The sequence below is a fragment of the Corvus brachyrhynchos genome, unplaced genomic scaffold (assembly GCF_000691975.1).
Source record: "Corvus brachyrhynchos isolate BGI_N302 unplaced genomic scaffold, ASM69197v1 scaffold114, whole genome shotgun sequence".
Lineage (NCBI taxonomy): Eukaryota > Metazoa > Chordata > Aves > Passeriformes > Corvidae > Corvus > Corvus brachyrhynchos.
In genome coordinates this window covers 7746409-7763035 of record NW_008238337.1, presented here as the reverse complement: position 1 = coordinate 7763035, position 16627 = coordinate 7746409, and the positions used below count along the sequence as shown (strand labels likewise).

The following is a 16627-nucleotide window of genomic DNA, read 5'->3' as shown; positions in this document are numbered from 1 at the left end:
TATCCAGTCTCACCTCAGTCAGACCTTAATCAAAATCTTGTCTGTGTTCCCAGTCTCAATACTCTCTTCTCTGTTCTGCACTCTTTGTTCTGAGTGCCTGACACATCCCCCAAATTAGTTTCAAGACCACTAATCTTTCCTCCTTCAAGTGTCTCCTAAAACCCACAGGATGTTCACTAAAACATAACCAGCTGATAATGACTAATAAAACCAATTCAGTGTAACTACTGTTCAGATTACAGGAAAATATTGACTAGAGTAAGATTAAGTAAGGTTAAAAAAAGTTCAGAACCTTTATCACATTGATAGTGTGCACCATTTTTACAAGGATGCTTTTGAACATTACATCCATTACTGATAAACCTCCAGAATGCCTGCCACAATTTGAAAAAAAATCTGGCCCTTAGTCAGTGCTAGGGCAGTAACTGGCTCTCTGCCAAGGCTGCTCACTGCACTCTCTCCTGCAGCACTGGCTAATAATTTTTACACTGAGAAGTCCTCTCAACAGAAAGCTTGTAGTGCAAAAACCTGGCCATGGCCATCCCCTGCACACCTGAGTTAACAACAAAAGCAACTCCAAGTGACATGTAACCAAATTAAAAACTTACAGCATGGGACAGGCTTCTAAAATTCTACTTCTCTTGTTCTCAAGGTCCTGTAAAAAGTGAAGTGGGCTGGAAACATTTTCTGAGAAGAAATCTACAGTTCACTCTTACATTAATTCTCCCACACAAAGCTTGCTTTAACCAAAGGTTTGGTTTCAAAGGATGGCTTGGCAGTCTCAAAACCCAGTACTCAACCACCATTCCCAAGTGAGGTAGGTGGCTTCAATCTCCTTGGCACTTATAGGTGAACAGAACCTGTATTCTGCACAAACTGTAATTATACTGTTTCCAAGAAATTCCTTTGGAGTAATTTTCTGCCATTTTTAAATCTATTTATACCATTATTCAGGTAAAGGCTAGCATCACCTATCAACTCAAATAGCACCTTAGTGCTGAAATAGTTCTGAATCCAACCTTCTTCACATGCAGACTTAGAGGCAGAGCCTGGCACATGAACAAGTTATTTTTGTAGTTACAGGCTGGTAAAGTAAGTAGCATAAAATAAAGGTTACATTCAATGTTTATAGGTTGGTTAAACAAATGAAGGGAAAAGTACATTAAAAATAGCCCTGCTGAATAAAGTCTGACTGAATGTCCTTAAAACTAGATATTGGGAAAAAACCTAAAAGCACTGCCTGATATAATGGGAATGACAATTTTCATTAGGATTGCAGAAGCCATATCTTACCAAGAGAGTAATGAATTTAAGTTAATAAGAAAGAGAGAGACATGGGAAGTTCAGAACAAAGACCAAGAGCCTCAGCAAACCACAACACATTAGCATTAAGAGTTCTCTGAGATGAACCAAGGTGCATTATTTTTCATAGAATAGTTCAAAGGTTAAAAACTCGATGGCAAGATTTTGTTTGCCAAGACAAATCTAAGGCCCATTCCCCTTTCTACAGGGGCTGGCAGAGATGTGCTCACAGGAGTTGACAGCAATATTTTACCATATGGGACTTTTCACAGAAAATCTCCAAACAAAATTTGTTTCCCTTCTTAATTCAAACCGGTTTGGCTGTAAGCCTTGAAGAAAACTATTACAAAAAATGTTATGTACTTAACCCTTTCTGATACTGAACAGTGAGGATTCTATTTTACTGCACAACAAAATAAATCTGCCCAATGTCCACTCTGACACAAAGGACAATGTGCTTGATAGCCTATGATGTGCAACACCTGATACCTGTTCAGCTTTACACTGACCTAGAGCTGTAGTTCTTTTTTACAGCAAAGATGATATTATTTCAAAGACACAGTCAGGATCCTCTAAGCTTACAAATGCATTGAAATTTGAGAATGGTTGTTCCACTGCAGTCATGAAGGAGAAAACTCTTTTTATAAAGCTAAACTTAAAATCTGCTGCTGGTCATTGCTCTTTCTGTTACAGTTTACAAGTACACAACCTCACATTCTCTGACAAACTAATTCCAGGCTATTTTGCAAATATCTGCTTAGTGTAATCATCAATGCAGTGTTGCTCCTCTAGAGAGCTGGACCCCACTGGAGATGGAGTGACTTGGTATCCTTTCTAAGGATTTTGTGAATAATCAAATTTCAGTTACAGCAGTGATTTTTTGACATCTATTGCAAACTCACATGGAAATACTACTTACCACAAATTCCTTTTATATATTAGCTGTTTGCAACTGCTGCACTCCATCCACAGGTTTCAGCCCTTCAACAGCTGAAATGAACCCTCCCTACAAAGCCTGATCTCCCGCAACTTTGCCCTGCAGCTCAGAAGTTGCATCTGCTTTACAAAGGTGACAATCTCTACTCCTTTTGGATGAAGACCCCATATTTAATCTGTACATGCACACATTTACCATTGCTTTGGAGCTCAGGTAAATTAGGTATCTAACAAATATTTTTTGTATGTCATTAAGGGCAGGGAGATATATATAGGAAGATATATATTTATAATAGTAAAAGTTTATTGGTTCTACATTGAACAAAAAAACCTCAAAATCTTACCATTTCAGGAGAATTCTCTAAAAGTCAAAGACAGCACTAGTAAGACAGAGGGACATATAGAGCTAAACTGGAAAAATCAAATAAAGGTCAAGAACAAGCTCTTGCACTGAGTTGGAATGTAACAGTATATAGTATCACAGGTCCATGACAGTTACCTACAAAACTTAGGATTAAAACTTTTAAATTACAGTAAAATGTATCAAAATGAGATTTCTTTTTTTTTCCCCTCAAATATTTTGACTAGTTAAAAAAAGCTGCTAGAAAAACAAAGAGAGCATTGTGCCTGCTTTTATTGGCTTATCCATACAAGCAGAAAATCACACATTCCAACAGCAAAACAAGACTCCTCATAGAAACACAATCTAATTTTCTTTTTAAAGGGTTGACATTTAGAGACAGTACTGTAGCTTATTAAACTGTGCCACTGTCAGTAACTATTTTTAACATTATTCATAAAATCCTACTAAAATTCCATGATGCACTGGCAAAAATAAAGGAAATATGTACTATAATTTAGGCTACAATTAGTTAACAATAGCAGTTGCTTTTTAACCAACTCTACAAGCTGATTTGCTTCAATCAGTATTGTAACTGGCACATCTGCAGACAGGAAATCCTCAACACCACCAAGTTTCCCAGCCTATTATCTGAGACACCTGGTGTGGGTGTGTTGATACAGAGCAAAACAATGAATCAAATGGACTGCACACCAATTAACCAGCTTTAACTGTTAATGTGTTTAATCCTTAACGGTGGAATGCCAATTTGAACACTAAAAAAAGTCAACACAAAATCCTTAAACTATTCATTTTGCTGTTTCTAAATACGGATTGTAACTCAAATCTATGGCAAAAATTGTAATACATGTAGTTCCTCCATTGAAATAGTGAGCAAACTCATGTTACAACTGGATTGCAATAGTCTATCATGCAACCTTATTCCATTATAATTAACAGCAAACCAAGATTTTTTATTATTATTTTAACTTAATAACTCTTTTTTCCATCTTAGACAAAAGTAAACAAATTGATTTGACATTTGACATGTGTGTCTCCAACTCAGTGTACTTTTCATCGAACCACAGAATGGGTTGGGTTTTTTACCAGAAAGCTTAAGAAAAATCAAATACAGCATTTAGAAACCCACTTTTTGGGAACCATTTCATCTCACCTCATGAATATTATTCTACAGTTTTCAGGATTGTCACGTGTCCAGATAGCATGAGCTTTTTTTGCTCTTGGCAAGCACTAGTCTGTTTGATTGGTTCTGATGAGAATAATCCATTATTATAGGCTGTTTCCACAATTTGTAGAGCCCAATGCACTTCTAAGAGAGTAGTACTTACAGAAAGGAAAAGAAAACATTTGTCACAATGCACAGCCTGCTCTCTGTTTGGGGTATTAGGAAGACATAAAGCTGACTTAACCAGGGAAATGGAACAACTGGACAATAGATTAAGTCCACTGGGCAAAATACTAAATGCTGTAAATGATCTGTTTCTGATCCTGTAATGGATCTATTCTACAACCACAAAAATCTAAATTCATGTTATAAACAAATGAAAGAGTAATGCATCCCCACTACTCTAAAACAGTAGTGCCCAGATAAAAAGAATATAAAAATAAAGTTAGTCATGGGGATTGCTAAAGCTGTTAGTAAAACTGATTATTTGTCTGCATCAAAACATTTCTTGGGCAGTATGTTTAAGCCTATTTACTTTGTTTGCCAGATATCATCTGCCTGCCAAATACCACTACTACCTTTAGTCATGCATTATTTATCTAGAATTCCAGATATTCACAAAGCTTTATAAGCACAAAAGACAAGAGGTCTCCTACTCTGGTGGGCTTACAGCCCATCTGAACCAACACAGGAACTGAGCACAGACTCGTAACAGCAACAAATGAGCAGCTTAGGGAGGCAACACCCAAGGAGTATTTTCATTCCTGTGGTCTGGAGCCTTGTACCATATATCACTTAGTCCTCGCAGGAAGTAGCATTTGTCTTGAAGGAGGCAAACCCCAGATTTAATTCCCATTTCTGGTGATTATGCTCATAGACATTTGTCTAGCATTCTTTTAAACTGATTTACTCTTAGTCATCGTATATCAGTTCCAAGGGGTCTGAGATACGTGAAAGTCCCTAACCAGATTTCAAAAAGCTATATAGTTTCAAGGTTCCCTGCAATAAGCTTGGATTTTTAGAGACAGTTACTTCTCTTTCTCTGAATTGGATGATGGCTGCAGTAACAAACCTAAGCAGCACAGTTTAGAAAAAATCCTAGAAGAAATGGTAGCCTCTTAAACAGGATAAATATGCACTTATAGTGAAGAGCTTCATGAATCACTCTAGAGTATGGACTTACGAGAGAACACTACCTGCAACACAGAGCTGCTGGAATTCATGTTCTTACTCTAGTAAAAGTGAGGAAGACTAGATGGTCTCCTATTTATTGCAGCTCATGCAAAAGTAGTTCTTCTTCCATTCACTGTAACCTTAATGTGTTTTTAGACTGTAAATGAACAAGTCAGGCACGCAACAAAAGAATTTAACAACTATCAATGTTTAAGTCATTAAATATTTAATATATAGGGGGGAGAGGGGAGCTGTTTGACCCCATGATGAAGTGACTTCATTTTCAGAATGGAAAGCATTGCAAAGAAATATTAAGATAATCATATTTACCTATTGCCCACATAACTGTGTCGAAAGAATCTGTTTCTTCTGTGTTCAGGTCAGCATTTCTCCAAGTGACTTGCAATCTGTTGCTCTTCAGTTTTTCAACTTTAGTTGGGAAACATCTCTTTAAAAATTTTGTGCCGTAAGATTCCATGTGCTCAGTTACTAAAGAAGCCATTTGCTGTTGAGTAGTGAAACAAATTTGTTTTTTCTTAGATATATGACCTTTTTAATGTAAACCCCTCCTTCAGCTGGGTTCAGGAAACCTCAGTAAATACCTTGTGCATTTCAAACATTCTTTATCACTTAGTTACTATGCATTGCTAACACACAGTAATTTAGGGAGCCACTATGACCTGCAATTCCCTTCCAAGAGGCACCTACATACACAAATTATTTTCAAAAAAATAAAACAGTATATTAATAAAACTATTGCTTTTAAAGCATTTGTTTACACAATCTAGAGCATATTCAATTTACTATTACCATAATTACCATTTTCTTGTAGTTTGATGAAAATTAAATACTTTCATAAATCAGTGGAAGATAAATATTCCCCTTTGCCATAACACCTGACATTTCTCTGCAATGACTATGAATCACTAAGGTTTCATGGAAAGTTCTACTGCAAAAAAAAAAGAAATAATATTTTTTCCTAAGAGCCTGTTTGAAATAATGCCACACCACACTCAAGTAGTAAAGTGTGGCATCAACAGGTTTATTCAAAGACGTCAGTGCTCTTGACCGCAGGAACTCAGGTTTCACCTTGCCAGAGTATGTTTATTACTTAAAGGATGTTATTACAAAACCACTCACATAGAACAACTACACACAAGCTCTCTCAGCTTACAAAACTTTATTTTCAAAGTTGATATTAACTAATATGAAGGCAACAGCAGGGTTCTGTCTCTTCAGAAACGTGAGAGCTCACTAATCAGTTTCCATCAGACTCAATGTGGCTGCAGACTGGACATAATTATTTTATCTCCATTAATACTTTATCTGCTTTGGTGTGGCCATTGTGCTCTTCCTGCCTACAGAGGATCAAGTTCTCAGAGCAAACCCTACTGTAAGCGTTTGACCAAGTGCCACACACACTATTCCCTGAATGCTCAGACCTTGTGCTGTTACAGGGGTAGATTTCTTCAATGAGGAGTGTAAATCCCAATAATTATTCCTATACAGTGTTTTGCAAACACATGCCACCAGTTTTAAAGCATACAAGCTGCTAGTTTTAGGGAAGCCACTCCAAAGTGGGAGAGTGTGACATCCAACCAGGAGCTGTCACTAGTGTCACTACAAAAGCGGTGTTTGTCACTGCCACTTAAGCAACAATACTCCCACCTCAAAAACTCTGCAAGTACTAGGAAATGTTTGGAGAAGCAAACAACACTTTTTCTTTAGGAGATAAAAATAATCAAATCTATCTTTTAATTTATTTGCTAAATAAGGAGATGTAAGATATTCTGTACTTGCCTGATCAAACCCACGAAGTGGGATACTCCTCATCATGACTGTAGTGTCCAATCCAATGCCTGTTAGAAAACCAGCACACTCCAGGGAAACATCTGGTGACACACCAGTTAAGCAAATATAAACAATAATTTTGTATAAACACAATATATACGAGTAGTATGCAAATGGGCTTTTTACTTGGAGATACCAAGTTCTCCTCACACAGACATCTTTAGCTTGCTTTCGTACATAGAATAAAACTTGGAAGTCTTACAGTTAACATAGTTAACACTGGATTTAAGATCCTGAAAATTTATCCTCTGCTGATCTTTAATTTCCATGATGCTACTGCATAGAAAACTATTACTATTCTCTTACCAATGAGCAAAGGAATTCTGAAAACTGAACTTTCACAGGAAAGACAGCTATGCTACTTATAATCATAGATCATCACAGGCTTTTCAAAGGATACAGCTGGCTCCAACAACCAACCTGTTACATAAAAAGAAGAAAAGAATAAAGCAGTGGAATGAGCTTGTGCATATTCTTGCACAACCAAAAAAAACCAGTTGCTGATGTGGGTGTCACATTTGCCAACTTCCAGTCAGCTGGGACCCCCCAGTGAGCCAGGACTGCTGGTAAAGGATGGCTCAGTGAGCTCTTCCACCAGCTCCCTCAGCACCCTTGGGTGGATCCCATCCGGCCCCATGGATTTGTGCATGTCCAAGTAGTGTACCAGGTTTCTAACCAATTCCTCATGATTTATGGGGGCTTCATTCTGCTCCCTGTCCCCATCTTTCAGCTCAGGGGTTGGGTACCCAGAGAACAACTGCTCTTACTATTAAGGACTGAAGCAAAGAAGGCATTAAGTAACTCAGCGTTTTCCTTATCCTTTATTGCTGTGCTTTTCCCCCCGCCCTGCATCCAATAAAGGATGGGGATTCCCCTGAGCCTTCCTTTTGTTGCTCTGTATTTATAGAAACATTTTTATTGCCTTTTACAGCAGTAGCCAGATTAAGTTCTAATTGGGTTTTGGCCCCTCCAATTTTCTCCCTGCACAACCTCATGGCATCCTTGCAGTCCTCCCTCTTCTCCCGGGGGCATAAACACTCCTTTTTCTCCTGAGTTCCAGCTAAAACTCTCAATTCAGCCAGGCTGATCTTCTTCCCTGACAGCTCATCTTTCAGCACATGGGGATGGTCTATCAATTAGATTATGTCTTCCTATCAAGTAGATTACAGTTCCCAATATAAGATTTTATTCACTGCTAAATTTCATTTTGATTTATAACCATCTGCTTTTTAATCGTCATATTTTTCCAAATGCCAAATATTTGCCCTTCCTATCTTCAAACATTTGAGTATGCTATTATAGAAAATGGGTTTTAATAGATTTACTTAGACTGGTGTTTACCAAATACATCCACTTTAGTTCTTCAATAAAACTCTAGCTCCCATCTCTCTCAATATTTCACACCCTTTCAATCAAGAATATAATTGAAATTGTCCATCAACACTTTCAGTTTATGAGGTGTATCAGCTCTCCAGCACAGAAGTTTCCATGTCTGTCCCCAGTTGCCCCTTACACTGCAGCAGTTGTCTCTCTCCTGACCACATCCTCAGTTCCCTACATTTGCTGGGTACAAAAGGCAGAATGCTCAGTCTCTGTTCTGCAGGTAAAAGCAGGCCCAGCCAGGCAGCCATTAACACTCAGCTGCTGCACACGCTGCACTTGCACTCCTTTGCTGTTTGTGTGTGTCATAGGTTAGCAAGCATAGTCCCGGAAGGGACGTCCTTGCTAAGGGGTGCTTACAGTTTCCTCTGGGAACTGATAGAACCTATCAGCTGGCCAGTTTGAATATGGACAATTCTCTAAGCCACTTAAAGTTGTGATCACCTCTGTGATCCACATTTAAGAATAGACAAACTCCCCCTCCAAGCTCTCTCTCGTTTCCGGCGCTGGGACAGGTGGCTGCAGGGTCCGAGCAGGGCCCAGTGGGCCCAGCCCAGGCCCTGCTTGGGGCTGCAAAAATGTATTTTACACTACTGATAAGAAAAATTCAACATTCCAGCTGCAAAGCTGCCAGGCCGAGGTGAGATTAACCCTTTTTATTGCTGTGAAGAGCTGAAAACCTGAGGGAAGAGAGAGAGGAGATGCTTAAAGCTGAAATTCTGTTGTGAAGCTATGATATATCAGAGTATCCTGTTGTAATTTCATGAAGATATGGGGGGTGGAGTGTTCAACTCGTGAGCAAAAGCACCTGCGCTGAGATAGGCAGATGCTGACGCAGCTGTAATTTCATGGGAAGTTTTGGACAGGGAGAGATGAACCAGATGAGGACTTTTGCTCCAAATGGGAAAGGAGAAAACCTCAGTCCCTAGCGATGCTCCCAGAGATAGTCCTAAAGATGAAGATGATGAAGACCCTTTGCTCCCAGGGAAGGAGAAGGGCCTCTGTTTTTGTTTCTGAATGGCTCAACCTTAAAATTGTACCCCAAAAAACTTCAAGAGTGGACCCTCGAAAGCAGTTGTGGGAAAAGCTGCAAGTAGGGGGAAGGGACTCACACGCAGGCAGAGAGACTCCTCTTCCTAAATGGACTGAACAATATTTGGAAGTGGGCGGCTGTCTCGTTGTGATAATGTTTTCATAGCATGAGCAAGAAGAGACTTCTCTTTCTAAATGGACTGAACAAGGTTATTATGGAAGTGGTAAACAGACTGAACATCTTAAGGGTTGTCTTTTCACATTGTCAGTGGGAGAAGGGAGGAAGGTGGGGGGAGGAGGAGAGTTCTGAAGGTGGTATAATTTTTTTTTTCTTCTTTTAGGTCTGTTAATAAACTTCTTTATATTCTTTCAAGTTTGGTGCCTGTTTTGCATTTCTCCTAATTCTTATCTCACAGCAGATAAACAGTAATGAGTATTTTGGACCAAACCACTACACTAAATTGGTGTTTCCGCCCGGTTACAAACCGAACCCGCGACAGTGTGTTACGCAGACTTGTTAAAATCTCACCGTTTGGAGATGCATCCCAAACAGCATTTCCACTGACAACGAAGTATTTTGTTAAGTTTTTGAAAGGGCCTGTGGCCTATGCCTTACCCTAAACCAATCTGCAGCATCTCCCAGTTCTAACAGCAATGCTTTTAAACTTCTGAGGAGTGCAGACATGGAGGCTGCAGCTCTGTGAGCCCCAGGGACTGCACAGTCAGTACAACACATGTTTTCTCACAAAAAGCCCCAGATAACATCTCCCTATCCTACAATAAGAACATACAACTTCTGAAGGTGTACAGAAAATAGGTTGAGTTAAAGCGATTAAAATCTGCTAGTCTGGGGTTTATGTTTGGCAAACAATTTAACATAATGGGAAATAATTTTTCCAGCATTAGGGTATCTGATTCATCTGTGAATGGATGATCACTCCCTCATTAGCATGAGCCTCCTGGGAAGTGCTGTAAAAAGCCACATGCTGCCCATAAAGAAATATCTATTGGAGGGATAAGAAATCACACAGGGAAAAGAATGAGAATTTCTGTAATTTGGGCATATGTTTGCTCTTCTTTTTCATTAGATGAAAAATAGATGTCAGCTGGCACTTATTCATAGCATCAGCCTCACATTATTCACCTTTTCTGGTATAAAACCGGGGGTTCCTGGGCATTGTCAGTGTCTAACAGAAAAGTTAGGAAAGCAGAACCTAACCTTGTTCACACCTGCTCAATCTCTCACTCATTCTCAACACATTTCAAGGCATCTTTTCTAAGTCACTCTGTCAAAACCCTTCATCTCAGTAGTGAGAGTTCCTTCCCCATGTTTGTATATCTAAGGGACTTTTAAGTTGGTTAATGGTTTACCTTTTTTTTTTTTTAATATGAATAACTGCAGGAGTGACAGTTCTATAACCTCCAGGCATGTAATTTGTAGCTGAGATATGTACATTTGGAGAGGGAGAAAAGAAAGAGTAAGTACAACACAGCTCAGACTAAAAACAAAAGGTGTTAAACGGAACCTTGGGAATATTTATAATAGAAACAAATCCGACAGAAACAAACCTTTAACAACTCCCTCCTTCATTTGCTAAGACACAGCCTGATAAAGCACAGAAATGCTACTGTAGCCCCTGCAGGCTTATTTTGACTAAATCTCAGGAATGCAACATATAAACACTAGACTCCCACATTACACTGTTAAAACTTGCATTAGCAGCAACTGGACAAAAGCCACATTTTCACAGAAACATCTTATAAGGATAAATCTTGTATTTTGGTTTGGGGTTTTTTTGGGGGGGGTTGTTGGTGTGGGTGTTGCTTTTCTTAAAAACGGTTTCCTCACATAAATCATGTTTTCAAAATTCAAGAGGTAACTGATACACTACAAACAACAGCAAATTTACTTTCTTGTTAAAACTGTACTAAGAAGCCTCATTTATCTGATGTTTAGCTTAACCCAGTGCATTTTTTATAGCAGAAAGTCACTGCCATGAAGCAACTATGGTTTTTTTGCAAAAACACCAGCATTATAGTTTGAAGTCTCTTTTGCTTTTTCTAGAGTTTCTCCAGAGACAACAAAAAAAATAGCATTATCTGCCTTTCATGCTAGCAAATCTGCATTTCCTATCACAATTATTTTCATCAGAACATTGCTCTGTAGTTTAGAGTTTACTCAGAATCTTACTGTGCTATGTGCTGTAAAAAACAACTATGGTATCTTCGTATTTCCATTAAAACCAGTGTTTTAGTATCTCAGTAAAACAATAGCTTCCAAAGAAAAAGAAATGGCAAAAGTAACCCAAATGTCTCATCACAGTTTCTTTTGTTATCAGAACTGCCACAGCTCAGGAGAAACCAAAATTATGCTGGAGTTTCTCCCCTAATCGAGGAACACTTTCACACCCGCGTGGCGAGGAACAGCGACTGAGCAGCCCCTGGGTGAGTTCATGCTGCCCTCTTGTGACTTGGGGTGTAACCGCTACAGCACAACCTACCGCGGTGAAAGTGCATATGTAATTTGAATTTAGAAGGGAATTTCGTAAGAGGAGGAGGGGGAAGATCTATCGGTTACTAATGAAGGTTGGTAGCATGATATTGATGCAATGCAAAGCACATTTCAGAAGGAAAACAGAAGAAAAATTGGTGTATAAAAGGCAATTTTGAACATTTTTCACCTTGCCATATAGAAAAGGTAGGAATGCCAGCATCTATTACAGCCATGGTAAGGTAACTTACGTTTTTCCAGGAGATTCTTTTAACCAGAACAGATCATCACTTGTGATTCCATGCTCCAGTGCACCTGCAATCTATGATCACACAGTTGAATCTACAGCGCAAATCCTGTCAGCAAAAAAAGCTAATAGCAATTTGGGGTGTGTTGGCTGTAGTATAGCCAGCAGACCAAGGGGAATATATCTGGGGCTCCCCACTTCCAACCTGAATTATCCTCCAGCTCTGAGCAACATCAACATACTAAATTGGAACAAATTGTTTTCTATGGAAATGTTTTTCTAAAAAGCCATTCTTTATATAAAGACAATTTTTTGTGTGACACAAGTACAAAAATCACTCATATGTTGCTTTATTTTTACATTCTTTATCCTCCTTCATTGTGTTCTGCAACTCAACCAGCAAAGCACTGGAGCTGTCAAGTGGAAGGGTAACTTACATGTGTAGGATATTTTGGTCTTCCTCCAGTAGCAATGACAATATTATCTGCAGTAACAATAGTCTACAAACAAAAATTAAAAAATCAAAATCAAGCATTTGCAATCCTTTTTTCTGTCTTTGGATTTCATCTATGTATAAATGAGTGATAAATGAGAAAGCTGGCACTACCATCTGCTATTTACGTGACATAATAATCAGCAATGCATTAAAAAAAAGAATGGAGATAAAATAAACTAATACATGCAAGAGTTTCTCCTAGCCATTCTTTACCAGGTTTTATTTTAATATTACCCTTGCAATTGTTCTTACACTCAGCAAGACTTTGATGGCTACTTGGAAGCAATAGTTATGCACAAATGACAACGTTTTACAATCAATTTCTGGTCAGGATAAAACGCACAGAGATAGTAACAGTAAATTCTGTCTCAGGCCTGAAGTTAAGCTACTTCAAAAGGACAATGTTCCCAGAAAATCCTAGGCACCTACCCCCAAAAACCTGATATTCAAGCTGATATTAACCAGTAACATTAAACAATTACCCTCAAAAAGGTGTTAAAAAGGTGTTCAGGCCTCATTAAATATGCAGCAATGGCCACCATTCCTAGGTGACCCAGCTGTGCATTCACACTAATTGCCTCCCCCACACAATTTGGTATTACCAAGTTAATCACCCCTACAAATCAGCTGAAGGAGGGAAACAGCTCAGAGCAACCTAATGCTCAGAACTTACATTTCTGTAAGCATCAGGATAACTGACCAAATCAAACAAAAATCTTTTATCTCAGCATTCCCATCTGCAGAGAAAAGCAATGGCATCTAACAGGTCAGGCCAGGGACTCAGTAGGCACCAGTCAAGTTCATAAACAACTTCTCTAAGTGGAAAATGCAAATCTCACTCACCAAAACAATACTGAATACCTAAGGCAATTTGCCAAAGGACAATGTGGCTCCCAGAAAAACCTGAAATGCTCAACGTGAAAAACCCTGCAGAAATCACCACAGCAGCTCACCTCTTTACCTGCTTTTGTTAAACCACGGACTGTATGTGGATCAGAAAAACTCCCTTTTATGTTGAAATATTTCACCTTCCTGTTCAGAAGAAAACAGCATCAGCAGTGCACACTTAACAAGAATAGGTATGAAATACAATCAGCTACTTTTTCTGTATTTAAGTGCTAAAAAAGGCAGCAAACAGGCATAGAGCAGTAAAAGGAAGAAATCTCATTTCATAGGACTGTTTGCAGCTCTATCATAATTTGTTACTTAACTCTTGTGTCACACTTAACTCCTCTATACAGAAAAGTAACTAACCTTGTAAACAAACTCTGAGATCAGGCTATTGACCTTCAAAAAAGACATTTTCCATTATCTATAGCATTTCTAATACCATGCCCATTTGAGAACACACAAAAGGGACTTTTTTTTATAGCAAGACTAGAACCTGTTATATTTTGTATTAATATAATTTCTCTATAAAAAGAAAAACTTGGAATCATTTCTTCACTGAAAGAAAAAAAAAAAAAAAATCTGCTGCTCTAGCATAATGCTAACTGTGGGTTTGTATGGCATAGAAATTTTGGGGGACAAGATCAAAAGTATCTTAAGAAACATTGACTGCTTCATATTAATGCAAAACCTCTCCAGACTAAAGAGAGCATCACTACACTGCTAGAAAGCTTTCGTGTATGGTCAGTGTTGACCACTATTTCACAGAAAAGAAATGGAAAATGGGAGAGGAAGAGACCACTTGCATTGACAAGGCCACTTACAGTCCTCAGCAGGACAGACTTACAGACTCAAAATACTAGCTCTAGATTGAAACTTCAAAGGCAATTCGGCAATTCTGCAATTCTACAAGGGCAAGAGCACCTCCTTGACTGTGGGAAGAAAGATGAACTTCAAAGTCTTATTTACTTGTCTTGTAGTTGCACTCTGTGTCCCCAGTTCAAGGATTTCACATAATTCTGAACACCTTGTGCCATCGCAGACCTGTCACAAAACAAGAAACTGAACATGAAACCATCATATTACAAATTCAGATTATGCAACAAAAAGATACAGGCAATTGCTAAAAATGAGGAATGATCTACAGTATTTTTTTGATGTAAAAGCAAATTATTGAGTCCAAATCAACATAATTTCTGCCCTGAGAAACCAGTAACTAGTTCTGTTTATAAACAAGTACCAGGCTAAAATTTCCCATGCAAAATTCACTTCCCTAACTGTCCCATTATAAACACCACCTGGGAAAAGGTTATTGCTATGCATTTGCAGCACATAGGAGTGGAGATGGGCAATAGTCTTTACCAGGTATGATGAACAGGTTGGGATATATTCCAGCCATAGTGTTGGGCATCTTTAAGTGCACTCCCTAAAAGGGCTGCTTGATGCATAAGCTTTTTAGGAATGCAGCCAACATTCACACAAGTTCCACCAAGTCCCCATGTGGTTCCTTGGGACAAAAAAGGAGAAAAGAAAAAAGAAGTAAATGCATCAGATTAGTGTAACAATGCAGTTGGGTACATGGTAGGTAAAACGTTCTGTAACAAGACAGTTTACTATCTCCTACAGATCAGTTTCTAACTCTGTTTATGCTCATTTGCTTTGATAAAAAACATCTCTGTGTATTTTTCTTCTGAAATTCAAACCATCTCAGAGCTCAGGAGATCCAGTTACTAAACATCCATGTTTGCAGATCTCATTTTATATATTGTACATGAGGAGCCTCAACATGATACAATTTGTAGTTTTTAGAAATTGTAAATAACATTTTGACAGAGGGAATATTCTTACTTTTTAAGTCCAAAGTCTACTACAAATGGTAGCACCAAACACTGCTAACAAGCTTAATGTGCAGGGGAGCAGGCAGAGCTGGTTCATCTTGCAGAGAACGAGCTGTAGCACAAGCTGGACTTAAGGACTTTTACTCCAAGCAAAGCACGCAGTGTGGCTTTGGACACTGTGCTGTCTGGAGCAACCTGCTCACCTGAGCAACTGAATTATATGCATTTCCAATTATTACCCTAGTATTTCTCTTCCATACCTCGTGGGGAAGGTTCAACATAATCCAGAACAGCCACTTTTCTTCCAAACTGAGCAGCTTTAAACAAAGAAGCAAGGCAAGATATTTAGAGGAAGGAGAAACACACAAACATAAATATTTTTAGTAGCATAGATACAAATAAAATACAGGAGATGACAGCTGGTGTTTTTTCTGTCTAACTCAAGATACCAGACCAGGTATCAAGCTGCCTATATAGTCAGCAAATTCTCTGGAAGACACTTAGTAACCCAGACGGGGGCCTCCAGCTTCCACTGACCCTAAAAATGCAATCTGACCTCAAATGAGATGTTTAAGAACACTGTGGGTTGTCAAACGTTACCCTGACATACATAGGGGCAAGGTTCTCTACAGCACTTAAACAGCTCTTGGAAACAGTCTGAAAGGATTGTTGTTTTAACACATAAATGAGAAATAGTATTAAAAAAAATACAGTATCTGTGGAGGTACTCTGAACACTTTTACAACAGTGAAATTGAAGCTCTTTAGTTTTTTCCATAACAAAAGAAGAAATATTTTTTAAAAGGCTAAGAGGAAAGCTAAACAAGATCACACCACCTGAGGGTGTGAATTAGTTTCCAGATTAGATGTATGGAGCTAAGTTAATGATTAATGTGCAGGTACTGGAGTGTACTATGCTTCTTAAAAAGCTTTAGGATTATCAGTAACACTTCCCTTAGTTTCCTTAAACCCCACTGAAGCTAAACCAAAGTTTCTGTTAGTTATTTATGCATACAAACCTTCTTTTGCACAAGCAAGGCCTCCAGACCCTCCGCCAACGACCAGAAGATCATACTCATTCTTTCCTGTGAAGAAGACGTGAAAAAAGAAGGAAAAGAAACAGACAAGGAAGATGGGAGAGGTATGTAAGAAGGACAATATCAGAGTACACCTATTTTTACAATTGATTATTGCTGATTTGGGTTTTCTTCACTTTATTCTAGCACTATGGGTTTTTTTATTAAACTGTCTACTCTGGTTTTGTGAATGAGATACAGAAAATAAAGTAATTCCAACGAAGTGAGAAAATAGATTCGATTTTTACACAATGTCCCAAGAGACTCATAACTGATGCAACTGAAATCCAGTACAGGTCTCTGCATTACAGCAGCCAGTTCTACACAAATATTTTTTCCGGGGTCACCTTATGGGACGCAAAGCTTTATGTGCGTGTGTGTCTTGCCGGGGT

The 16627-nt window shown here is 38.6% G+C and overlaps 1 protein-coding gene across 1 annotated transcript in view; it reads right to left on the bottom strand.

Annotated features, from left to right (window-relative positions):
* TXNRD2 (thioredoxin reductase 2) overlaps window positions 1-16627 on the bottom strand; it is a 37617-nt gene that overhangs the window by 17008 nt on the left and 3982 nt on the right. Inside the window, exons 2-11 of the mRNA XM_017734736.1 lie at window positions 16179-16366; window positions 15421-15477; window positions 14685-14829; window positions 14292-14366; window positions 13388-13466; window positions 12376-12438; window positions 11943-12013; window positions 7189-7208; window positions 6738-6829; window positions 5268-5442 (exon numbers count right to left, since the gene is read on the bottom strand). Coding sequence (XP_017590225.1) covers window positions 5268-5442; window positions 6738-6829; window positions 7189-7208; window positions 11943-12013; window positions 12376-12438; window positions 13388-13466; window positions 14292-14366; window positions 14685-14829; window positions 15421-15477; window positions 16179-16366 — 965 coding nt within the window. The remainder of the gene's footprint in view (window positions 1-5267; window positions 5443-6737; window positions 6830-7188; window positions 7209-11942; window positions 12014-12375; window positions 12439-13387; window positions 13467-14291; window positions 14367-14684; window positions 14830-15420; window positions 15478-16178; window positions 16367-16627) is intronic.